The 27,854-nt window shown below is 35.5% G+C and overlaps 1 protein-coding gene across 2 annotated transcripts in view; it reads right to left on the reverse strand.

Annotated features, from left to right (window-relative positions):
- Positions 1 to 27,854, reverse strand: part of HDX (highly divergent homeobox) — a 158,942-nt gene that overhangs the window by 22,706 nt on the left and 108,382 nt on the right. For both annotated transcript variants that reach the window (XM_036271429.1, XM_036271428.1), the window contains exon 5: positions 23,817 to 23,963. In XM_036271429.1, the coding sequence (XP_036127322.1) occupies positions 23,817 to 23,963 (147 nt within the window). The remainder of the gene's footprint in view (positions 1 to 23,816; positions 23,964 to 27,854) is intronic.

Raw genomic sequence — 27,854 nt, forward strand, 5'->3', positions numbered from 1 at the left:
CAACCTGCATATGTGCCCTGATTGGGAATCGAATCGGCGACCTCTTGGTGCATGGGTCGATGTTCAACCACTGAGCCACACTGGCCAGGCTTATGTACCACTTTTTTCCTGTTTTTATTTTTCAATGATTGTTTAGCTACTCACTCTGTGAAGGATACAAGATGTTCACAATTTTTATTTATTACATATTAAGCTTCTATGAATAGTCATGTACAGGATTTTACGCAGATATAGGTTTTCATTTCTTTAGGATAAGTGTCCAAGAATGCAATTGCAGGGTCATATAGTAGTTATACGTTAGCTTTATAACTAAACTAAACTGCAAATTTGTTTCCAGAGCAGTTTTACCATTTCACATTCTTACCAACAACGTACGACAAATCCAGTTTATTGGCATTTTTGCTAGCATTTGGATAGTCAGTTCTTTTTAATTTTTTTTTATTATTTTAGCTTACTGATAATAGCAATTTGTTTTTTCTCTCATTTATTTTTATTTGCAAGTCTTGTTAGATGTTAAGTTCACTAGCATTTTCAATGAACCCACTTACTTTTTCATTGAATTATTATTTTCTCTCTTTTCTTATTACTTTTGACCCCATCCACCCACCCACCCCCCAATCCCTACCTTGAATCCATTAATTAAAAAAAAAATAGACTTTATTTTTTACCAGTTTTAGTTTTATAAAAAAAAGATGGGCGAAAAACAGAGTGGCCATATGCCTTCATCTGCAAGCCAATTTTCTGTTTTTAACATCTTTCTAAAATTTATGTGTTGTACTTGTTACAGTTGATGAGTTAATACTGATAGAGTACTAAATAAAGTCCAGAGTTTGTATTAGGGTTCACTCTTTATGTTGTCCATTGTATAGGTTTTGGCAAATATACAATGACGTGTATCTCCCATTACAGTATAAAACAGAACAGTAGTTTCACTGCCTGAAAAATCCCCTGTACTCCATTGTTCATCCTTCTCTCCCTCCCTCCCAAGTCCCAGGAAACCACCAATCATTTTGCTATCTCTCTAGATTTTTGCCTTTTCCAGAAAGTCATGTATTTGAAATTATACAGTATATAATTTTCAGGTAGACTTCTTTCACTTAGCAATATGCATTTAAGGTTCCTCCATATAGTTTCATGACTTGATAACTCATTTCTTTTTACTCCTGAATACTATTCCATTGTCTAGATGTACCACAGTTTGTTTATCTATTCATCAGTTGAAGGGTATCTTGGTTGCTTCTATTTTTTTCCAACTATGAAAAAACTTGCTATAATCATGTGTGTTCAGGATTTTGTGTGGAAAAAAGTTTTCAGCTAATTTCAGTAAATACCAAGCAGTGCAATGACTGGATCATATGTTACAAGTATTTTTTTTCGCCCTGGCTGGTTTGGCTCAGCAGTTAGACCATCCGCCTGCGGTCCAGAGAGGCCCAGGATCAGTTCCCACTAAAGGCACGTACCTTGGTTGCAGTTTGTCCCCGGCCCTGGTTGGTCGTGCGGGTGGCAGCCACTCAATGTGTCCCTTTCACGTCGATGTTTCTCTCTCTCTCTTCCTCTCTCTCCCTCCCACTCTACCTGAAAAAAAATGGAAAAATGTCCTCGGGTGAGGATAAAAAAAAGTATTTTTGATTTTCTAAGAAACTTCCAAAATGTCCTCCAAAGTGTCTGTACCATTTTGTATTTCCACCAGCACTGAATAGAGTTCCTGTTGCCCCATACCCTCACCAGCATCTGGTGTTGTCAGTGTTTTGGATTTTGATCATTATAATAGGTGTATAGTGTTATTTCAATGTTGTTTTAATTTACAGTTCCCTGATGACATATGAACTTGAGCATCTTTTCATATATTTGTCATCTGTATATACTCTCTGATGAGGTGTCTTTTAAGATCTTTGTTCATTTTGAATTAAATGGCTTTTTAAAATTGTTGGGTTTCAAAGAGTTCTTTGTACATTTTAGATAAATCCTTTATCTGATATGTGTGTTGCAAATATTTTTCTCACAGTTTGTGGTTTGTGTTTTCATTATCTTAAGAAGGTCTTCTGTAGATCAACATTTTAAAATTTCACCCTGGATGGTGTGGCTCAATTGATTGGAGCATTATCGAAGGATGCATCGAAGGATGATGGGTTTGATTCCCAGTCAGGGCACATATCCAGGTTTCAGGTTTGATCCTTGGTTGGGGCACGTACAGAAGGCAACCAATCAACAAAGTTTCTCTCTCACATCCATGTTTCTATCTCCCTCTCCCTTCTTCTCTCTCAAGAAATCATATTTTAAAATATATTTAAATAAAAACATATTTTTAAAAGATAATGATTTTGTCTTCTTTATATACTCATAGCCAGGATTTCTGGATAAATATATGGTAGTTCTATATTTAGTTTTTGAGGAACCTCCATATAGTTTTCTATAGTAGCTGTACCAATTTCTATTCCTATTAAGTTTAATTAAATATTCTTTTCAATGTTTGTTATCTATTATTTTATTGATAAAAGTCATCCTAACAGGTGTGATATAATATCTCAATATGGTGTTGATTTGCATTTTATTCATGATCAGTAATACTGAGAACCTTTTCATATACTTGTCAGACATTTACATGTCTTCATTGGAGAAAATTCTGATCAGTTCCTCTGTGCATTTTAAATCAGATTATGAATGAACGAATTAGTTTGTTTTTTTTTTAAGTAAAGGATTTTCTTATATTGTTTGAATATTAACCCTTTATTAGATGAATAGTTTGCAAATATTTTCTCCCATTCTGTAGGTTGCCTTTTAATTGTGTTGATTATTTTCTTTGCTGTGCAGAGGTTCTTAGTTATACTTAACCTCACTTGTTTATATTTGTTTTTGTTGCCTGTACTTTTGTTGTCATATCCAAGAAATCATTGCCAAGGCTAATGTCCAGAATCTTTGGCTCTATCTTTTCTTCTAGGGGTTATGTGGTTTCATGTCTTATGCTTAAGTATTTAATTAATTCTGAGTTGATTTTTACATATAGTATGAGATAAGGGTCCAATTTTGCCCTTTTCCATATGGATATTCTGTTATTCCAACAAATTTATTGAAGAGAGTATCCTTTTCCCATTGTATATTCTTGGCACCCTTGTCAAAGATCAGATGACAGTGTATGCATGGGATTATTTCTGGGCTTTCTATTCTGTTCCATGATCAAGCATATTTTTTAGTTCTATATCACTGATGATTTTCCATGTAATAACTCTATTACTTATTCAGAAAGGAGTGATTAAATCTTCAAATATAATTTGGGATTTTACTAACTTTTCAGTTTTATCAGTTGTTGCTTCACATATTTTGCAGCTCTGTTATTTGTATACACATTTAAGATTGCAATGTCTCCTTGGAGGATCGACCCTTTTATCATATATAATGACTTTTTATTTGTCTTTCTAATTTTCTTTGATTTGAAGTCTACTTTGTGGTAGAATATAATACTAATATGCAACCATATTTCAAACTTCTTTTTGTTTAAATAAATGTAAATTATTATATTTATATCTGTGTATGCTATACATAGAGAGTACACCTTTCTGTTAGACATTCATTCATCTAATACTAATATATCCACTGCTGCTTTCTTTTTGATTCATGTTTGAATGTATATTCTATCCTTTTAATTTTAATCTACATATATGATTATATTTTAATTTTTTATAGATAGTATAGACTGGGGCCATTTTTTAAACCCCAGTTTGTTAATCTGTTATTAAATTACTAACTTTAGACCATTTAAATTTAATATAATTAGAATGGCACCTCCCCCTCAGGGGAGATCCACAAGGCCCATCCACCTAATTCTGCCAGAGATTTTTCAATGGCTGAGCTTAACAGACAGGCAGCAGGAAGAGAGAGGTGGAGGCAGATTCCAGGGTGCCTTGGGATATTTGCTGAAACACCCCCAGGATTGGTTCTGGTAAAAGCCAGGACTGAAGCACAGTTTGGCCCTTCCTATGTGCAACCAAGCCCAAGAGAGTCAACCATAAACTGTGGATCACTTGTAGCTTCAAACAGGTTGCCAAGAGCCAGGCACAGACAGCGTCTGACATTGACCTGCACCAGAGTCCCTCCCAAGAGGCCCAGAACCAACACACTACGTAAACAGCTTCAGACAACATTAGAGCGGGATCCAAAAACTTTATAAACAGCATATCAAAGGGAGGTTGCAGCAGGCACTAAAATCTGCTAAGGTGAATTCCACTTTTTTCCTTATTATTTTTTGTATTTTATTTTCTATTTATTTTTTCTTTCTTTACCCTTTTGCTTATTTCCTTTATTCATTTTCTTTTCTCTTATTCTTTTTTCCTTTTTATCTTCTCTTATTCTTCTTTTATATTTATTTTATTCTTTTTCATCATTTTCCTACTATTATTGCTTTTCTAATTATCTTTTTACTTTTCCCTTTCTTTTTTCTTATCTTATACTTTTATCTTCTTTTATCAGCACCTGAACAGCAATTTGCATGTTGTGTTTGGGGATGACACTTACAAGCAGCCAGCCTAAGGGTCGATCCCACACATGAATAGATCAACAGCAATCAAGACCATATTACAACAGGGGGGTCCACATAACCCTCACAAGGGACATTCAGAGAGTATGCAGCTCAGGAGATCAAAAAGACTGCACTACTGGGTTCCACAGGACACCTACTACATAAGGCTACCCCACAAAGATTGAGAGTCATAGCAGATCTATCTAATATATAGAAAGAGACAGCCAAAATCAGAAGATAAAGATACAGGCCCCCAATGGAAAAAAAGAAACAAACAAAAACACAGAAGTAACATCCAGAAAAAGAGCTAAATGATATGGAGGTAAACGATACATCAGATATAGAGTTCAAAGTAATGTTTATAAGGATGCTCAAGGAATTACAAGAGACTTAGTAGGAACTCCAACAGCATGAAAAATGTAAAAGAAAACATGAATACAAACCAATCAGAAATGAAGAATAGCATATATGACATCAATAATACACTGAAAGGAATAAAAAGTAGGTTGGATGAAGAAGAGGATTGAATCAGCAATTTAGAAGACACGGTAAATAAAAAACACCCAATCAGAACAGGGGGGAAAAAAGGAAAAAAAAAGAATGAGGATAGTTTAAGGGAACATAAGTGTAAGAATATCCTCATTATAGGGATACCAAAGGAGAAAGATAGGAAGGGATTGAGAACCTATTTGAAGAAATAATGACCTAAAGCAGCACTATTTACAAAAGCTAAGATCTGGAAACAGCCCAAATGTCCATCAGTAGATAAATGGATAAAAAAGCTGTGGTACATATACATAACGGAGTATTATGCACCTGTAAGAAAGAAAGATCTCTTATCCATGGAGGGACCAGGAAAGTATCCTAAGCGAAACAAGCCAAACAAAGAAAGACAAGTATCCTATGATCTCACTTATTTGTGGAATATAATGAACATAACAGTCTGAGGGATGGGGTAGTCCCAGAGACGTGAAGTGGGGTACAGACTGACAATTCCTAGAAGAGGGGGTCAGGGGGAGAGATAAACCACAGAACTTATATGCATGCATGCATGAGCAATGGACATGGACAACAAAGCTAGGGATAGGGCGGAGAGGGGGGAATCAGTGGAGAAAAAAGGAGAAATATCTGTAACAAAAATAAATTAACTAAAAAATGAAATAATAATAATAAAATAAATAAATAATAAAATTTTTAAAAGCCCTGGCCAGTTTGGCTAAGCGGTTGGAGCATCGGCCTGCAGATCAGAGAGTTCTGGGTTCGTTTCCCACTAGGGGCATGTACCAAAACAAAAAACAAAAAAACTTCCCTAACTTGGTGAAGAAAAAAGACATACAAGTCCAGGAAGGGCAGAGTCCCCAAGAGGCTCACACCAAGACACATCATAATGAAATTTGCAAAGGTTAAATACAAAGACACAATCTTAAAGCAGCAAGACAAAAGCAGTTAATTACCTACAAGGCAGCTCCCATAAAGCTGTCAGCTGATTAGCAACAGAAGCATTTCTAGTCTTAGGATTGGCATGAAATATCCACAGTGATAGAAAAGCAAGGACCCACAGAATAGAGGGATCATATCTAGACATAATAAAGGCCATATATGAAAGACCTACAGCCAAGATCATACTCAATGGGCAAAAACTAAAAGCATTTCCCTTAAGAACAGGAACAAGGCAAGGATGCCCACTTTCGCCACTCTTATTTAACATAGTACTGGAAGTCTTAGCCACAGCAATCAGACAGAAAGGAAAAATAAAAGGAATCCAAATCGGAAAGGAGGAAGTGAAACTGTCTTTATTTGCAGATGACATGATACTATACATAGAAAACCCCAAAGACTCCATCAAAAATTTACTAGACTTAATAAATGAATTTGGCAAAGTAGCAGAATACAAAATTAACGTCAAGAAATCGATGGCATTCTTATATACCAATGATGAACTCACAGAAAGAGAAACTAAGAAAACAATCCCATTTACCATTGTGGCAAAAAAATTAAGATACCTAGGAATAAACTTAACCAAAGAAATAAAGGACCTATTTGCAGAAAACTACAGGTCATTGAAAAAAGAAATAGAGGAAGATATAAAAAAGTGGAAGCACATACCCTGTTCATGGATTGGGAGAATTAACATCATTAAAATGTCCATACTACCCAAAGCAATCTATAGATTCAATGCAATCCTCATCAAAATACCAATGGCATACTTCACAGATTTAGAACAAGTACTTCAAAAGCTCATATGGAACCAAAAAAGACTTAGAATAGCCACAGCAATCTTGAAAAGGAAGAACAAAGTCGGAGGGATCACATTACCAGATTTCAGGTTATACTATAAAGCCACTGTAAAAGGGCCTGGTACTGGCACAAGAACAGGCAGATAGATCAATGGAACAGAACAGAGAAACCAGAAATGGGCCCAAGGAAATATGCTCAATTAATATTTGACAAAGGTGGCAAGAACATACAGTAGAGTAAGGACAGCCTCCTTAATAAATGGTGCTGGGAAAATTGGACACCTACATGCAGAAAAATGAAACTAGACCATCAACTTACACCCTACACAAGAATAAACTCAAAATGGATAAAAGACTTAAATGTGACTCGTGCATCCATAAAAATCCTAGAAGAAACTGTAGGCAACAAAGTTTCAGACATCATACGCAGCAGAATTTTCACTGATACATCACCTAAGGTAATAGAAACAAAGGAGAAAATTAACACATGGGACTACATCAAACTCAAAAGCTTCTGCACAGCGAAGGATATAATCATCAAAACAGAAAGGCTACCCACTGTATGGGAGAGCATAATTGCCAATGGTATATCAGATAAGGGGTTAATTTCCAATATACATAGAGTGCTCATACAACTCCACAAAAGGAAGACAAAGAACCCAATTAAAAAATGGGCAGAGGAACTAAATAGACACCTCTCCAAACAGGACATACAAATGGCTAAAAGACATATGAAGAAATGCTCATCATCACTAATCATCAGAGAGATGCAAATTAAAACAACAATGAGGTATCACCTCACACCTGTCAGAATGGCCGCCATCAACAAATCATCAAACAACAAGTGTTGGCGAGGGTGTGGAGAAAAGGGGACTCTAGTACACTGCTGGTGGGTATGCAGACTGGTGGAGCGGCTATGGAAAACAATATGGTGTTACCTCAAAAAATTAAAAATTGAACTGCCACTTGACCCAGTGACCCCACTTCTAGGAATATACCCTAAGAAGCCTGAAACACCAATCAGAAAGAATATATGTACCCTCATGTTTGTAGCAGTACTATTTACAATAGCTAAGATCTGGAAACAGCCCAAGTGTCCATCAGTAGACGAATGGATAAAAAAGCAGTGGTACATATACACAATGGAGTACTACGCAGGTGTAAGAAAGAAAGAACTCTTATCCTTTGAGACTACATGGAGGGACCTGGAAAGTATCATCCTACGTGAAACAAGCCAAACAGAGAAAGACAAGTATCCTATGATCTCACTTATTTGTGGAATATAATGAACATAACAGTCTGAGGAATGGGGTAGTCCCAGAGACGTGGAAGTGGGGTACAGACTGACAATCCCCAGAAGAGGAGGTGGTGGGGGAGAGATAAACCACAGAACTTATATGCATGTGTGCATGAACAGTGGACATGGACAACAAACTGGGGAAAGGGCAGGGAGGGAGGGGGAGGGGGAATCAGTGGGGGAAAAAGAAGAAACATCTGTAACAAAAATTAATTAATAAAAAATAAATTAATTAATAAAAAAAGTAAGGACCCACAACCAAGACTACATTATCCAGTAACTCTAGCATTTAAAATTGAAGGGGACATAAAGAGATTCCCAGGGAAGAAAAAGTTAAATGAGTTTGTTATCACCAATCCAGTATTCCAAGAAATGTTAAGGGTCTGCTTTAAATCAAGACTCATAAATATGTTGTCTACAAAAGACCCACCTCAGAATGAAAGATACACAGAGATGAAAAATAAAGGGATGAAAAAATAGATTTGATGCAAATGGAAATGAAAAAAAGGTGGGGTAGCAATACTTATATCTGACAAAATAGACTTTAAAGCAAAGAGACAAGAAGAACACTATATAATGATAAAAGGAGCAATCCAACAAGAGGTTATAACCCTGGTAAACATTTATGCACACAACATAGGTGAACCAAAATAAATAAAGCAAATCATGATAAACATAAAGGGAGAGACTGACAATTAAATAGAGTCATAGTCAGGGATTTAACACCCCATTGGCAACAATGGATAGATCTTTGGGACATACAATCAACAAGGACTCAGTGGCCTTAAATGACAAAAAAGATCAGATGGTTTTAATTGATATCTTAATAGCATCTCACCCCAAAGCAGTAGTATATACATTCTTTTTAAGTGCACATGGAATATTTTCTAGGATAGACCACATGTTAAGACATAAAATGTCAATAAATTTAATAAAATTTAAGTCATATCAAACATCTTCTCGGTCCATAATTGTATGAAACTAGAAATCAACAACAAGAAAAAATTGAAAAACTGACAAAGTCATGGAGGCTAAATAACATGTTACTAAACAATGAATGAGTTAAAAATGAGATCAAAGAAGACATCAAGTTTCCTTGAAACAAATGAAAACAAGAACACAACTACGTCAAATCTATGTGACACAACAAAAGCAGACCTAAGTAGGAAATTCATGGAATTACAAGCCTATCACAGGAAACAAGAATAAACTAAGTAATCTAACTTTACACTTATGGAAACTGGAAAAAAAACAACAATCAAAACCCAAATTGTGCTGAAGGAAGAAAATTATAAAGATCAGAGCAGAAGAGGAGGCAGCTCGAGAGGCACCAGAGATATACAGGGAAGAACTGAGCTGTTTGGCACTGGAGCGAGGGCTGGAGAGGGGGCTTTCTCTGGGACAAACGTGCTGTCAGAGGCCTTTGTTCCTTTGGTGAGCCCTTCCCTGGGGCGGCAGACAGTCGCCATATCTGGGACTCCAGCAACCTGGCTCACACTGGTAGCCCCACCCTGCTGACTCCCTGAGGCCCCGCCCCACCCAACTTTCAAGCCCACCCAAGCTGTTGCCACTTGCTTAACCATAGGATTGGCCTGTCTTGGATCCTGCTTCAGGCTTATCCTAAATTCTTTCAAATGAGCAGCATCTGGTCTCAGCTAGCCCCATACCTCTCGATAAGTAATACACTGAAACAAACACAGGGAGGCAGCCAAAATGAGGAGACAAAGAAACAGGTCCCAAATGAAAGAACAGAACAAAACCCCAATAAAAGAACTAAGCGAAATGGAGATAAGCAACCTAACAGATGCTGAGTTCAAAATACTGCTTATAAGGATGCTCAATGAACTTAGTGAGAACCTCAGTGAACTTAGGGAGGGCCTCAAGAGCATAAAAAAGGACCAGTTAGAAATCATGGATGCACAGTTAGAATTGAAGGAGGCATTAACTGAAATAAAGAATAACTTACACAGCTTCAATAATAGAGTATGTAAATCCAAGGAGCAAACCATCGATTTGGAATATAAGGAAGCAAAAAATGCCCAATCAGAACAGCAAAAAGAAAAAAGAATCCAAAAAAATGAGGATAGTGTAAGGAGCCTGTGGGACAACTTCAAGCGTGCCATCATTTGCATCTTGGGGGTGCCAGAAGGAGAAGAGTGAGAACAAGAATTCGAAAACCTGATTGAAACAATAATGGCAGAAAAATTTCCTAACTTGGTGAAGGAAACAGACATACAAGTCCAGGAAGCACAGAGAGTCCCAAACAAGATGAACCCCAAGAGACCCACACCAAGACACATCATCATCAAAATGCAAAAGGTTCAAGACAAAGAGAGAATCTTAAAAGCAGCAAGAGAAAGGCAGCTAGTTACCTACCAGGGAGTTCCCATTAGGCTGTCAGCTGATTTCTCAAAAGAAACTTTGCAGGCCAGAAGGGAGTGGCAAGAAATATTCAGAGTGATGAAAACCAAGAACCTACAACCAAGATTACTCTATCCTGCAAAGCTGTCATTTAGAATCGATGGCCATATAAAGACTTTCCCAGAGAAGAAAAAGTTGAAGGAGTTCATCACCACCAAACCGTTATTATATGAAATGATGAAGGGTCTTTTTGAAGAAAAAGATAAAATGTATGAACAAACAAAATGGCAATGAATACATATCTATCAACAATGGAATCTACAAACAAAATGAACAGGTAGAACAGAAACATTCTCATAGATACAGAGAACATTTTGTTGGTTGCCAGATGGGAGGGGGGTTGGGGGAATGTGTGAAAAAGGTGAAGGGCTTAAGAAGCACAAATTCATTGCTAGACTGACAAACCTCAAAGGGAAAGGGGTTGGGGGGGTGGGAAGAAATAAACCAAAGAACTTGTATGCATAACCAATGGACACAGACAATAGTGTGGGAAAAGGCGGGAGGGGGGCGGGAGTGGGGAGGAGGGGGTCAATGGGGGAAAAATGTGCACATCTGTAATATATTTTACATCCAACAATAAAGATTTTAAAAAAATGCTTATTAAAAAAAGAAAGAAAATTATAGGCTGATATCCCTGATGAACATAGATGCTAAAATCTTTAATTATTTTAGCAAACCCAATCCAGCAATACATTGAATAGAACATACACCATGATCAAGTGTGATTTATTTCTGGGATGTAAAGCTGGTACAACATCTGCAAATCAATAAATATGATATACCACATAAACAAGATGAAAGATAAAAATCACATGATTTTTCTGCATATCAATACATGCAAAAAAGGGATTTGATAAAATCCAGCACTCATTTATGATACAATTTCTCAGTAAAGTAAGAAGAGAGGGAACACACCTCAATGTAATAAAGGCTTCATATTACAAACCTACAGCCAGAATCATACTCAATGGGCAAAAACTAAAAATGTTTCCCTTAATTTAGGAAGAAGACAGGGATGTTTGCTTTCACCACTCTTATTCAACATAGTGCTGAAATTCCTAGCCGCAGCAATCAGACAATAAATAAAAGACATCCAAATCAGAAAGAAGCGAGTAAAACTGTCATTTGTAGATGACATGATATTGTACATATAAAACCCTAAAGACTCCCCCAAATAACTTTTAGATCTAAGAAATTAATTTGGCAAAGTAGAAGGATACAAAATTAATATCAAGAAATTGGTAGCATTTCTATATACCAATGAGGAACTATCAGAAAGAGAAATGAACAATACAATCTCATTTACTATAGCAATAAAAAAAAATAAGGGACCTAGGAATAAGTTTAATAAAGGAGGTAAATTTAATAAATTTAACCAAGGAGGTACAAGTCTTATACTAAAAACACTATAGGACATTGAAGAAAGAAACAGATGAAGACACAAATAAGTGGAAGCATAGGCCATGTTCATGGACTGGAGGAATTAACTCCATTAAAATATCCATAGTACCCTCCTGGCTGATGTGGCTCAGTGGTTGAGTGTTGATATCAAACAATACTACAAGGTCACTATAAAGAAACAGCCTGGTACTGGCATAAGAACAGACATATAAATCAATGCAACAGAACAGAGAGCCTAGACATAAACCCATGCATATATGTTCAGTTAATATTTGACAAAAGAGGCAAGAACATATAATGGAATAAAGACAGTCTCCTCAAGAAGTTGTGCTGGGAAAATTGGGCAGGTACATGCAAAAAAATGAAACTAGATCACCAACTTACATGATACACAAAAATAAACTCAAATTAGGTAAATGACTTAAATGTAAGTCACAAAAACATAAAAATTCTAGAAGAAAATTTAGGCAGTAAAATCTCAGACATCTCTTATAGAAATATTTTTGCTGATATGCCCATTTCCTGGTTCTCTGGCAAGAGAGAATTGACTTTCCTTCTATCTTTTTCTTTGTTTGTTTGCACCTATTTATGTCCCTGGGTTGCTAGCTTCTCTAATATCCAATCTGGGGTATACAGGGCAAAAAGAAAACTGAAAAAATTACACTACTATATCATTTCTTAGGTCCTGTATTCCCTAATAGATGTGACTTATTTCCAACCTTGACATTCTTCTTAAGTTCATTTTATAGATAATGTAAAGGGATTTTAGTTTTACTTAGTGGAAAGTAACAGGAAAATTAGGTCTACTCCAGCTTTTTGGAAGCAGCAGTCCAGTTTTATTCTGAAGTTTCTCATGTAATTTTCAAAAAACTCATTTGATATAACTTCAATTTGTAAGTGTTATAACTTTGCCATGCCAATCTACAAAGTGCAAGAAGAGTTCTTTTTTTTTTTTTATCCTCACCCAAGGACATTTTTGCATCTATCTTCAGATAGAGCGGGTGGGAGAGAGGGGGGAAGAGAGAGAGAAACATCGATGCAAGAGAGATACATCAGGTGGTTGCCACCCACACGACCCCAAGCAGGACAGGGGACAAACTGCAACCGAGCTATGTGCCCTTAGTGGGAATCGAACCCAAGACTCTCTGGTCCGTGGGCCAACACTCTAACCACTGAGTCAAATTGTCCAGGGCTCTTTTTATTTTTTGCATGAACAATTATTAAAACCTGTGTATTCTCTTTAGTGTAGAACGCCATCCAATAATATTTCACAATTTCTGCTCTAAATTTGATTGTGGCATAACCTTTATTTATATATCAAGTAGAATGTCTTCTATACAACAAGATCCCATAAATATAAAGCAATCTTATGTATACTGTAATGTAAGTTTTAAAAAAAACATAAATGAAGTTTACTTTACACTTGGTAAGATTTTTCAAAAATATTGCAGAGCAAAACAGAAAAATTATTCAGTTAGTCCAGACTAATTCTTCTTTGTATCTATTGGGGGGCATTTTCCCTTCAAAAGAAGGACATGTAGTACCTTGGATGTATTTAGCTAAATGTGAAACCTGAAACACGTGGTTTGTTTTGAGAAAACTGCCAAGTGAAAATTACCCAGTAAAAGAAAAAAAAAATGTGTGTGTGTGTGTGTGTGTATATATATATATATTTGATTTCCAATCCTTACTAATTTCTCCCATAGGGCAAATACTAGTTTAAAAAGTATAGTTTCATTTTCAATTTCCCATTACATGGTCTTATTGAGAATGCTGGGAATCAGAAAAATTAAAAACTGCAATTTCTTATTACAGCTTCATTAAATTATAATGTACATTATTTCTTATCGTTGACTACTGATGCTTATCAAATTCCAAAGGCAGAAGCTTCTCTTTTATACTAATCCTAGTTACTGATCCTTGTGAAAATGAAGGTGCAGGCAGAGGAGAAAGATACTAGTTTCCTTAGGGTGTTTCTTATTTCCTTTTTGTCATAAAAGTCTGGGATGAGAAAAGAGAATAAAAAAGCAGAAACCAGGTTCTATTTACCTTCAACATTTTTATATCCTTCTTGAGAGAAATGTATGACTATAAAATGTAAAATGATTAAGGTAAAGTAATATGTAATGTGAACATTGTGATTATGTGAAATTTTATTGCCTAGCAGGACTAAAATACCTATACTCAGAAAATTATAGAAAAAAATATATTGAGGAAGATACAAATAAGTGGAAGCACATACCACATTTATAAATTGGAAGAATTAATAACATTAAACTCTCCATACTACCCACCATGGCCAGGAGGCTCAGTTGGTTGGAGCGTTGTCCCATACATCAAAAGGTTGTGGGTTCAATTCCCGATCAGTACACATATGGGAGGCAACTGACCAATGTTTCTCTCTTACATCTCTCTCTCTCTCTCTCTCTCTGTCTCCCTCTCTCCATTCTTCTCTCTCTAAAATCAATAAACATATCCTCGGGTGAGGATTAAAAAAGAAAAATCTCCATACTACCCTAAACTATCTATAGATTCAACACAATTCCTATCAAGATACCAATGCCATATTTCATAGAACTAGAAAAAATATTCCAAAAATGTATATGGAACCACAAAAGAACATGAAGATCCTCAGCAACCTTAAGAAAGAAGAACAAACTTAGAGGTATCACAATACCTGATATCAAATTATACTACAAGGTCATTGTAAATAAAACAGCATAGTACTTGCATAAGAACAGACATGTAGATCAATGGAGTAGAACAGAGATCCCAGAAAACAACCCATGCCTTTATGGTCAATTAATATTTGATGAAGGAGGCAAGACCATACAAAGGAGTAAAGACAGTTTATTCAATAAATGGTGTAGGGAAAATTGGACAAGTACATGCAAAAGAACAGTGAAACTAGACCACCAATACATACCGTACACAAGAATAAACTCAAAATGGATAAAAGACTTAAATATAAGTCACAGAACCATAAAAATTCTAGAAAAACACCTACTCAGTTAAATTGCAGACATCTCTCCTAGCAGTATTTTTTCTTTTTCTTTTTCCTTTGTTGATTTTAGGGAGAGGAATGGAGAGGAAGAGAGAGATAGAAACATCTATGAGAGAGAACATCGATGGGCCACCTCCTCCATGCCCCTCACTAGGGATTTGGCCCACAGCCGGACATGTGCCCTGACCAGGAATCGAATCTCTGACCTTTTGGTGCATGGGTCGAAGCTCAACCACTGAGTCACACCAGCCTGGATCTCCTAACAATATTCTTGTCCATGTGACTCCTTAAACAAGGGAAATGAATAAAATAAAAAATAAACAAACAGGACTACGTTAAACTAAAATGGCCTTGCACAGCAAAAGAAACCATCAACAAAATGAAAAAGGAATCCACTGAATGGGAGAAGATATTTGCCAATAATCCAATAATAGGGGGTTAATTTCCAAAATATAAAAAGAACTTTGAAAAACAATATGGCGTTACCTCAAAAAATTAAAAATTGAACTTCCATTTGACCCAGTGATCCCACTTCTAGGAATATACCCTAAGAAGCCTGAAACACCAATCAGGAAGAATATAGGTACCCCCATGTTCATAGCAGCACTATTTACAACAGCTAGGATCTGGAAACAGCCCAAGTGTCCTTCAGTAGATGAATGAATAAAAAAGCAGTGGTACATATACACAATGGAGTACTATGAAGCTGTAAGAAAGAAAGATCTCTTATCCTTTGAGACGACATGGAGGGACTTGGAAAGTATTATCCTAAGTGAAACAAGCCACGCAGAAAAAGACAAATACCACATGATCTCACTTATATACAGAATATAATGAACATAACAGTCAGAGGAATATGGTAGACCCGGAAACATGGAAGTAGGGTACAGACTGACAACCCTCAGAAGAGGGGGAGGAGGGGGTGGGAAGAGATAAACCACAGAACTTATATACATGTATGCATGACCAATGGACATGGACAACAAACCCAGCGATGGGGCGGGGGGGATGGGGAGGAGGGTGCCAATGGGGTAAAAAGGAGAAACATGTGTAACAAAAATAAAATTTAAAAAATAAATTAAAAAAAAAACTCTCAAGAACAGCTGAAATATACTACCTTCGTGAAACTTTAAAAAAAAAAAAAGAACTTAAACATCGTAAAACCAAAAAGAGAAACAACCCAAGTAAAAAATGGGCAAAGGACCTGAATAAACACTTCTCCAAAGAGGACACTCAGATGGCCAATAGCTATATGAAAAGATGGTCAATATCACTAATCATCAGAGAGATGAAAATTAAAAGCACAATGAGGTGCCACCTCATGCCTGTCAGAATGGCTACCATCAATAAATCAACAAACAATAAGTGCTGGTGAGGATGTGGAGAAAAGGGAACCCTCATGCACTGTTGATGGGAATGCAGACTGGTGCAGCCACTGTGGAAAGCAATATGGAGTTTCCTCAAAAAATTAAAAATGGAACTGCCTTATAACTCAGTGTTTGCACTTCTGGGAATATATCTGAAGAAACTTGAGAAACTAATTTGATTGAATATATGCACCCCTGTGTTCACTGCAGCATTATTTACAATAGCCAAGATGTGGAAACAGCCCAACTGCCCATCAGTAGATGAGTGGATAAAAAAAAAAGCTGTGGTACATTTACACAATGGAAATCTTACCTTTTGGGAAAGCCTGGATGGACCTGAAAATTGTTATACTAAGTGAAATAAACCCATCAGAGAAAGACAAATATCATGTTATCTTACTTACGTGTGAAATCTAATTAACAAAATAATTTAACAAATAAAATAGAAACAGAAGCATACATACATAGAACAGACTGACACCATTCAAAGTGGAGGCAGTTTGGGGACTGGGTGAACTTTGGTAAATGGATTAATATATATGTCACATAGACATAGACTAGAGCATGGTGATAGCCAGAGGGAAAGGGTGTGTGTGAAAGGAGATGGAAGTAGGCAAAAGGGGGATAAATAGGGATGGAAAGAAGCTTTACTTTGGGCAATGAGCACATGAGGCAATATGCAGATGATGTTTTATTTGTGCACTTGAAACCTGTATGGTTTGATTAACCAATATTACCTCAATAAATTCATTAAGAAATACAATAAATGTAATGAGAAAACAATAAAATAGTTTTTTTGTTTGTTTGTTTGTTTTTGATAATCCTCAGAACTGTGAGGCACTGGTAAATGATTCAATATATAAACACAATGGATGAAGTGGGGGTGGGAAGAGATAAACCAAAGAAGTTCTGTGCATATATGCATAACCAATGGACACAGACAGCAGTGCGATGAAGGCAGGGGATGGGGTGTCAATAGGGGAAAAGGGGAGGAACATCTGTAATACTTTCAACAATAAAGATAAATTTAAAAAAAACACAAAGCTAATTTTTAAAAATATTTTCAAAGAATCATAGAAGATGGAAGTAATGTTAACACCAACTAATCTAACCTTCCATTAAATATAAAAGTCTTATCAATATTTTAGATGGATGGCTATTATCTTTACATGAAAACTTCAGCAATATGGAACATACTACTTTGTGAAGTTCCCCAGTTGAGCTTTTGGATAAAAATTTCCCCCTAAAATGATCTTTCTTAAACTGAATCAATGTCTATTGTCTTATTAATTCTAGGCATTGGTTCTAGTTCTTCACTCTGGTTCCACCTCATCCCCAAAACCCTCTTTTAGATTCCACCTATTAATTATACACAGAGTCTTATTTTTCTCTGCTTCAAATTAAATATCCCCATTCTTCAAATTTGCTGTTATCAACCATTTTATATGAAAATTATTGTATCACTTAGTGCCTCAGATTCCTTATCTGAGAAAACTGCAAAATGAGGGAACTGGTTTCCAAATCACTAGTTTACTGAATAAATCCATCTCCCTCCAGAATAGTCATAAATCTATAGAATAATAATGTATCTTTTCTTTTTTTAAATATTTTTTTAGTTCTTTTTTATTATTAAGTTATTTTTATTACAGATGTTTCTCATTTTTCCCCCATTGACACCCTCCTCCCTGTCCTCCCCATCCCCATCCCCAGCTTTGTTGTCCATGTCCATTGATTATGCATACATGCATATAAGTTCTGTGGTTTATCTCTTCCCTCCATCCCACCCCCTCTTTTGAGGATTTTCAGTCTGTACCCTACTTCTATGACCCTGGGCTTATTTTGTTCATCAGTTTGTTTAGTGCATTATATTCCAGAAATAAGTGAGATCATGTGATATTTGTCTTTTTCTGCTTGGCTTGTTTAACTTAGGATAATACTCTCCAGGTCCCTCCATGTCGTCTCAAAGGATAAGAGATCTTTCTTTCTTACAGCTGCATAGTACTCCATTGTGTATAGGTACCACAGCTTTGTTATCCATTTATCTACTGATGGACATTTGGGCTGTTTCTAGATCTTAGCTATTATAAATAGTGCTGCTATGAACATAGGGGTACATATATTCTTTCTGATTGGTGTTTCAGGCTTCTTAGGGTATATTTCTAGAAGTGGGATCACTGGGTCAAATGGAAGTTCAATTTTTAATTTTTTGAGGTAACACCATAGTGTTTTCCATAGTGGCTGCACCAGTCTGCATTCCCACCAGCAATGTACTAGAGTCCCCTTTTCTCCACACCCTCGCCAACACTTGTTGTTTGATGATTTGTTGATGGCGGCCATTCTGACAGGTGTGAAGTGATACCTCATTGTTGTTTTTATTTGCATCTCTCTGATGATTAGTGACATTGAGCATTTTTTCATATGTCTCTTGGCCATTTGTATGTCCTGTTTGGAGAGGTGTCTCTTTAGTTCAACCAGAACATTTATGTATTGACAGCACAAGTATAATGGCTAGCAAAATCAGTACTTTCAGGCTCTGTAAGCTTCTAAGTATATTTCTATTAAGACAGTATAAAAAAATATTCCAAAGTATTGCTATTTTAAAGGAATATTATGATATATTTGTATTCTATATACGCTACACATAGAGGACACATCTTTCTGTTAAAAATTAATGAATTCCCCAAATATTACTGAATATCAACTATGTACCAAACACTGTTCTAGTGCTGGTAATACAGTAGTGAAAAAGCAGATATGATATATGTCCACATGGAACTTAAACTTACAGTCTAGTAGAGGTGTAGCCAATAAGCAAATAGACAAGAAATTGTTACAAAATTTAACCAAGTATTATGAAGGGAAAGAACCAGATAAAATATTTAGCAATAATAACATAGTATAATGAAGTATTTTCCAAATGTATCTGATCATAAGGATTATTAGAAATAAAGTATACAGAATCCCACATCCTTCCCTCCAAATTGTGACTTAGTAGGTGTGGGTTGGGGTTATCTGTATTTTAAGAATTGTACAAGTTAATTTTTTTGATAAGGCATACACTGCTGAAGCAGAAACGGAAATAATGTTAGACGTAATAAAGAGATCTGGCCTCTAGTCACTGACTGGCAAGCCATTCCCATATCCATCCTCATTTTCCTTACATAAAATAAAAGCATGCAATTCAATTTCAAGGTTTCCACCAGCTTTCTATCAATGTCTATGGTAGGTAATAGTTTACTATTATTTGTTCTGCACACACATTGGGGGTGGAAGGTTATATGTAATTCAAAAAGAAAAGTAAAAACAGTATAAGTGAAAACATTCTTCTATTTAAAGACATTTCAAATCTAACCATGCTCCTTGAAAATGTACATAGTCTAAAAGGTAAAAACATCCATCTGTTTTCTATGAAATTTATTTAAGTGTTTCAAAATGTATTTTAAACATTGAAACATATGTTGTTTATACAAAAATTTGACCATATAAGACTACATTTTCCCATATGTCCACTATAATCAAACACAGATGGAAAGTATAGGCATTAAACTAAATTGTAGAGAGATATAGGAAGGAACCGTTTTTGAGAACTTATGATGCTTTACACCACACATATTACCTCAAAACCCTCTGATATATTATATCCATTTACTGTTAACTGCAGCACATTAAAAAAAAATTACCATGCTAAATTGTAAGTTTTTAGGAGAGCTGCCTATTTTTCCATGGTGCCTAGAAGAGTTCTGGTGTACAATAGTTTACCTTTGATGAATGAATGTCAATAAACAATGGGTGCTAACCTGGGAATAGCATTCCAAGTTAAATAAGTATGTGCCCATAATAACACTCAATTAGGTTAAAAGAAAAATATGTCAAGTCTGCTTCTTACTCTTTTTAAAGTATAAAATAGAACAAGAAAACATGCACCTGAGATTTCCAAATTATACCACAAATAATGGTTAACTAGACATCCTGAGCAAAGTTCATTTTGGTGATCAATACCTAGGTCTATTAGACTTAAAAACATCTACATAATCTCTCCGGAAATCTCAAGAACATATTTATGTGGCAAACATATTCTTCTTTGGAAACAATCTGCCAAATATTACAAAAGAGGTCCTCTTACAACACATCACCATTTCAAATGTTCTCTCTGCTGTGGGCCAGCTGGCCTTTTGGGAACAAGAGGATAGTAAGCAGTTCCCTGTTCTTTCCTCTACTAAAAGTTTTAACTAGCCTGAAGCAAGATGACAATGGTAACACTTTTTTTTTTTTTCTGTATGTTAGTACTTTCTACAGGGAATCAGGGCTCTGGACATAGCAATGGGATTTGGCCATTTCTTACAGCAATTATGCTTAAAACCTGAGGGTATTGAAGAGAATGCTAGCTAGGAACCCTGTGCATATCTGATCTTTCATTTGGGAAGGGTCTGTTCCTAGGAATACTCTGTGTCTGTCTCTTCTCTCCTGTACTATGGGGTTTCACAAAGCCCCTGTGGCAGTCAATGGAGCCTGAACACTTCCATCATAGCACATGGTATTTATTAGGATCACTGGCAGATTGAATGCAAACAAAAGTGAAAAAAAAAATCAGTAGAAAAGTTGGAAGATAAAATTGGGGACATCTTACTGAAAGTAAAGCAATTAGACAAAAACGATTTAAAATAAAAATCTCAGGGTAACTTGTGCTCCAGGTGCAGAGTAACCAATCAAGACCGGAGCAGATCACAGGATTTCTGGAGAAGATTCTTCAAGATGATAAAATTGTCCCATTACCAAATGTGTATAAAGGTATTGAGAGGCGATATATCCAACTGCAGAAGGGTTAGAGGATAAATTAGTAGTAAGTATGTAGAAAATCAAGCAAGCAAACAAAAAACAAAAACTAAGTAAATAATGAACTCCAAGGAAATAATGTTATTCAGAAAAAGACAAATATATTACATAATTCAAATATGAAAAGCATTTACATAAAACGTTGAATATAAAAACTAACCAAAATTATAAAATAACTATACTGGGAGAATAGGAAGTGTACATGTAGGTGAAAGAATTAATGAAGAGATCTTGAAATAAATTTTTAAAAAGGCTCACATTTCATAGTAGAAAATCAATCAATAATGCCTAGCACTAAAACATCAAAAAGTGGTGATAAAAAAACAGATATGAGAGAGACTGCTAGTGTTTCTCCAATATCTACCTTCTCTCTCTTCCAGAATAATAGACATTATATTGGTTTACCACAATATAACTACATTTGCAGCTTCCCTTGCAGTTAGGTATGATCATGTCATTAGCCAATGCTATGTAAGTGACGGTGTCTTGTGACAGTCTCTGGGAATCACCTTTAAAAGATAGCTGGTATACACCCATCACTCCTTTCTCCCCATTTCTGTCATGCTGCCTGTACCATAAATGCAATAATTTTGGTCCTTGAGGACAAGAAACACATTATAGAGATGGCAAAATGGAAGGTGTAAGGTACAAAAGTGTTGAGGACTTCACAAGGCAGAACTGCTATACCAGCTCTAAATTGAATATCCCTGAATTTGTACATCAAATTGAAATATCTTGTGTAAGCCACTGTTAATTTTAGTCTTTTTGTTACTCACAACCAAACCTACTTCTCATTAATACAGCACAGATGGAGGTAAATACCAAAGAAATCATCTAAATGAGTGGGAAGTGATTGACTGACTATTGGAAAATGGTAGGCGGGAAAGAGTGAGAAATGCTTGTAGAACTTGATGCTCTTAGTTATGTGAGTGTATAACTTTGATTAAAAAAATAAAAAAAGACAATTACAACAAAATCACATACTCTGCATTTTCCTATTTTTGGCTTTTGTTTAGGCTGCTGATACCCTAATCCTACTCCAATTTCTCTTCAGTCATTTGTATTCTTGTGTCTTCCTTCTAGCTAGACTCCGAGTGCCTTAAAAACAGGATGTCTAGCCCTGGCCAGTTTGGCTCAGTGGTTGGAGCGTCAACCTGCGGTTCGGAGAGACCCGGGTTCGGCTCCCACTGAGGGCATGTGCCTCGGTTGCAGTTTGTCCCTGGCCCTGTGTCCCTTTCATGTCGATGTTTTTCTCTCACCCTCCCACCTTCCCTTCCCTCCCTCCCTCTCCCTCACACTCTATCTGAACAAAAAATGGGAAAATGACCTCGGCTAAGAATAAAAAACAAAAAACAAAAAAACAGGATGTCTAATGCTTTCCTAATTCTTTGTTAGCATATGTAACATGTAGCATGCTCAGTAAATACAAGATTTATATTTATTTCTCATCTGGATCCTAACAAAGTAAAAAGCAAGTTGCTGAACAGGAGAATATTTTAAGAATAGTATTTATTTTGATAAATCTGTGCTCTTTGGGCTCTCCCTATACTTCATCTTTCTTCGTGTATGTATGAAAAATACTTTATTTCTTCCTCTAAAAGAGTTCTGTCTTTTGTCACTTGTTCTTTAACATTACTTCCCTCTTTATGTTCTGCGATGATCCTTTATTAATGTGAGCTAAAGCCTACTCATATTTGCTCATGAGAGCCAACTGTTGGTATCTCTTCTGAATTCCGCATTGAATGAGCCATGGAATCAATCATGGTGGCAGTCTTCATAACATGGAAATCGACAAATGTTTCCTTAAAGGTCTGATTGTTAAATATTTACCAGTACACTATGGCTGCTATCTAAATCTTATATTGATATCTTTCAAATGGAATGAAAACTGCTGTTCCCAAGACTAATCAATATAATTGCAACCTATCATTCATTACATAATATGTGACATATATGTCAAATCGCCTGACATTTTAAAAATAATGTTACTAAGGTATATTTAAAATAGCATACAATTGACTCACTTAATGTGTACAATAAAACTGTTTTTAATAAAATCACAGAGTTGTGCAACAATCACCTCTATCTAATACCAAAACATTTGTATCATGAAAAAAGAAAAACCTATATCCTTTAGCAGTCATTACCCATTGCTCCAGACACCCAGCTGCTGGCAACCACTAATCTGTCTCTGTAGATGTGCCAGTTTTGGACATTTCATACAAATAGAATCATATAATATGTGGTCTTTTGTGGCTCGCTTCTTTCACTTAGCATAATGTTTTCAAGATTCACCTATTTTGTAGCATGTTTCAGTATTTAATTCTTTTACACTGCTCTATAATAGCCCATGGTATGCATATGTCATATTTTGCATACCCATTCACTTGATGGACATTTGAGTTTTTTCCCCTTTTTAGTATTATGTTTTTGTTGTTGTTGTCAATACTCACTTGAGGATATATATATATATCATAATATATATATATATATATATATATATATATATATATATTTTTTTTTTTTTCTATTGATCCTAAAGAGAGTGGAAGTGCAGAAGGAAGGGGGAGAGAGAGAAACATCAATGTGAGAGATGTTTATATATATGATTTGAAAACATTTCCTCCTATTGTGTGGGTTATCTTTTTCACTTTATTGATAGTATTATTTACATCACCTTATATACTTTTTTCATTTAAGACACTCATCAACCACACCATGAAAATTATTGAAAATGTCTTACCCGAACTATTTCACAGTCAACATTTAATTCAGTTGCAACTGCTTCAATTTTCTCTCTACAGATAGAGCCAAGACTGGTCATGCCATTGTCCCAGTACTTCTTAAGAGTGGCTAAGTCTCTGTCACTGAACTGAGTGCGATCTTGTAGCTGTAGAACAAATTTTAAAAATTAGAATAATATAAATAAAGAGTATTATAGAGAGGATTATCATCGTGAGATGTGCTAGATAACTTTTCAATACATAACAATTAGCTAAATTAATTTTACAATTCTTACTCTGTGTTCTTCCATTTTAAAATGGGAATTTTCATAATATTTATTTTTATAACGTGAAAATGTACTAGAATAAAATGAATAAAATTTTGACTGATAACAATTAAGCAATGTTTGTTTTAAATTATTATAATCACACAAATAATTCATGTCATGGTAAAAAATACAGAATAATTTTAAAAAGAAAAGAATTTCAGTTACTCACAATCCTGGAAATAACTTTTATTAACATTCTAATATATATTTTTTCTGATACACACATTTACATTCACATTACATATATTTAAAAAATAACAGGGTCAGGCACTGGCTGGGTGGTTCACTTGGTTGGAGGGCTGTCCTGTGCAACAAAGGGTTCAGGGTTCAATTGCTGGTCAAGATACATACCTAGGTTGTAGGTTTGATCCCCAGTTGGGGCACTTATGGGAGGCAACCGATAGATGTTTCTTTCTCACCTTGATGTTTTTCTCTGTCTCTCTCTCTCTCTAAAATCAATAAAACCATATCCTAATGTGAAAATTGAAAAAAACAAATAAAAAAAATAACAGGGTCAGGATTACATCACTGTGCTGCCTTTTGATAACTTAATCTAGATTTCCATATACATAGGTCTCCTACTAATTTTATAATTAATTGAAAAAGTAAAAAAAAGTAAGATAATATAGCCCTTAGAAAGCAATAATATTAATGGCTTCAAGAAGTTTCATAATAAGCCTATCCAATAAATTATGGGCTTTATGTATTGTTTTAATTCAATGAATCCTGGAGGCATACCTAGGAAGTAAATTAGAAGCAACAGAATAATGACCTTTATTTTGCTGATAAGGAGTCAGGAAAAGAAGGGTCAAAGGACACGTTCAACAGAACACAGAGAGTCCATGGCAGAGCTAGAAATAGGAATATGTCCGATTTGTTTCTAGTAGCTTTATCCTTATGATGTCTCCAATTATCTCAAAAAGTGGTGAAAAAATAAAAAAATGAACTTGAATTAAAAATATATCCTTCAGCCTGGCTGGCGTGGCTCAGTGGATTGCGCACTGTCCCATGGACTGAGAGGTCCCAGCTCGATTCCCAGTCAGGGTACATGCCCAGGTTTCTGGCTCGATCACCAGTAGGGGGTGTGCTGGAGGCAGCCAATGGATGTTTTTCTCTCACATTGATGTCTCTTATCTCTCTCTCCCTTCCTCTCTCTCTAGAAAGTCAATGAAAAAGAATATATATATTTTTAATTTTAATTAATTAATTTATTTTGTTACAGATGTTTCTCCTTTTTCCCCCACTGATTCCCCCTCCCCCTCTCTCACCGCCCTCTCCCCAGCTTTGTTGTCCATGTCCGTTGTTCCTGCATACATGCATATAAGTTCTGTGGTTTATCTTCCCCCCTCACCCCCTCTTCTGGGGATAGTCAGTCTGTACCCCACTTCCACATCTCTGGGGCTACCCTATTCCTCAGACTGTTATGTTCATTATATTCCACAAATAAGTGAGAGCATATGATACTTGTCTTTCTCTGTTTGTCTTGTTCCGCTTAGGATAATACTTTCCAGGTCCCTCCATGTCGTCTCAAAGGATAAGAGATCTTTCTTTCTTACCGCTGCATAGTACTCCATTGTGTATATGTACCACAGCTTTTTTATCCATATATATCCTTCAAAGCCCTATGTGTATATGTATGTGTTTGTCATGAGAGTGAGAGTGAGAACAAAAGAGCAAGAGAAAGCCTGTGAGAGTGAGTTGACAGCAAATGTTGCAAATCGTGGCACGAGATACACGATTCTATTGTTGCCTTTGCCTAAGAAGATATGGTCTGGTCCCACATGGAGGCTTAGACTTCAAATCCTTCATAGACATACACTGTTTTCAACGGTTCCTTTCTAACAGAAATTTAAAATGAAACACTCTTCTAAATTAGATTTGGATAACAAGGGAAAATAATGGATACAATATATAAAACAATTTAAATAAAAGTTATAAGTAAAACTGATATAATACTAAACAACAGGAGCAAATTTGTTTTATGGCTACATCATTTTGAAAATGAATTTTAGCTATCAAGGGGAAAAAAACAACATATGAATTCTTAGTTTTCTACCATGTGAGTGTAGTTAGTTTGTATAATTAATGTATCTCTTCATAAGAAATACAGTACATTTTTTGCGTGTGTTAATCAATTTTTATTGCTAAATGTGTTCTCCTACCTTTTAAAAACTCCAAGTAACATTTACTTCAAGTACTAGCACAAATTACATGTTTCCAATAAATAAATCAAAACAAGCCATCCAAGTTTTTTTTTGTGTTTTTTTTTTAATCAGGTAGAATAACCCTCAAGTTATTTACAACATAAAAATCTCATTAGGCGCCCATCCTATATTGATTGTTCAATACTTGTAGATCTAAAATTCTCAATATAAAACTAGAGCAAAATAAATGGTAGTAAGGTTCTAAGTAGATTCAAATAGTTCATCATAACAGCCAGCATAAATAATCCTATATTTTTCCTTGCCTTTGCACCAAATTCTTTAGTGCAAGTTAGCCTAAATTGCTGTCAGAAAGGAAGAAATAATGAACAGAAAACTGAAAGACACTCAGCCAATTAATTTGTAATTTATTTAGAGGACATCCAAAGCTGATTAATCTCTTAAACTGAAGTAAATAAAACCTGATTTGATTTGTTAGAAGTATGCAGGGATCTCAGAATTAGCAATGCTGAAGGCAACCTATTATGCCAATGCCTATGAAGTAGAAGCTTATGGGGGGAAGAGTGGTTATTTTTAAAGTTTTTAAAAGCATACTTTAATAAAGTAATGAAAATCAATTAACATTAAAAGCAAATACCCATTTTGATTAAGGGAAAAAAAAAATGGTGGACACTTAAAGGAAAAGTTGATTTCTTCCCTGAGGAAACCTGAGGATAAAATCAGTTTTGTCTTCCTGTTGGACTTCAAAGCCACTTTCACTTTATCAGACATGCTGCAGCCAAACCCCTACTTAGCTCAAGTGAGGAAGACATATTAGGCAAATATAATGTTGATTTTGTGAAGAGTAACATTCCAGTAACACTGGAAATCAAGGTGAAACCTGAGGCTTGGCCCAAGTGACCAGATAATTCTGTTGATTTCACTTGGATTATATTGCAATACAATAGAAACCTTTTGGCCTCTTCACCACCCTCAAGGATATTTCCAGGAATTGAGCTTTTTGCTTCTCTTTAAAAATAAAACAAGGTGAATCTGGCTGGTGTGGCTCAATGGATTGGGTATCATCCCACGGACTGAGAGGTCCTGGTTTGTTTCCAGGTCAGGGCACATGCCCGGGTTTTGGGCTCGATCCCCAGTAGGGGGCGTGCAGGAGGCAGCCGATCAATGTTTCTCTCTCACATGGATGTTTCTATCTCTCCCTTCCTCTCTATCTCTAAAAAAATCAATAAAAATATATTTTAAAAGAAATAATAAAATAAAATAAAACGAGGTGACAAAACTGATACTGGAGAACAGAGTTTCCTGTTTAATTATGTATCTTAGTTAAATGTAGAATAGAACTATAAATTTGTACTCAGAAACAATCCCTTCAAAATGAGAACTATTAAAATTTATTTTAAAAATCTATTTTTCAATTACATTTGACATACAATATTACATTAGTTTCAGGTGGACAACATAGTGATTAGCCATTTATATACTTTAATAAGTGATCACCCCCAATAAGTCTAGTACCCATTGACACCATACATAGTTATAACAATATTAATGGCATTCCCTATACTGT

This window comes from Molossus molossus, unplaced genomic scaffold (assembly GCF_014108415.1).
Source record: "Molossus molossus isolate mMolMol1 unplaced genomic scaffold, mMolMol1.p scaffold_m16_p_2, whole genome shotgun sequence".
Classification (NCBI taxonomy): Eukaryota; Metazoa; Chordata; class Mammalia; order Chiroptera; family Molossidae; genus Molossus; species Molossus molossus.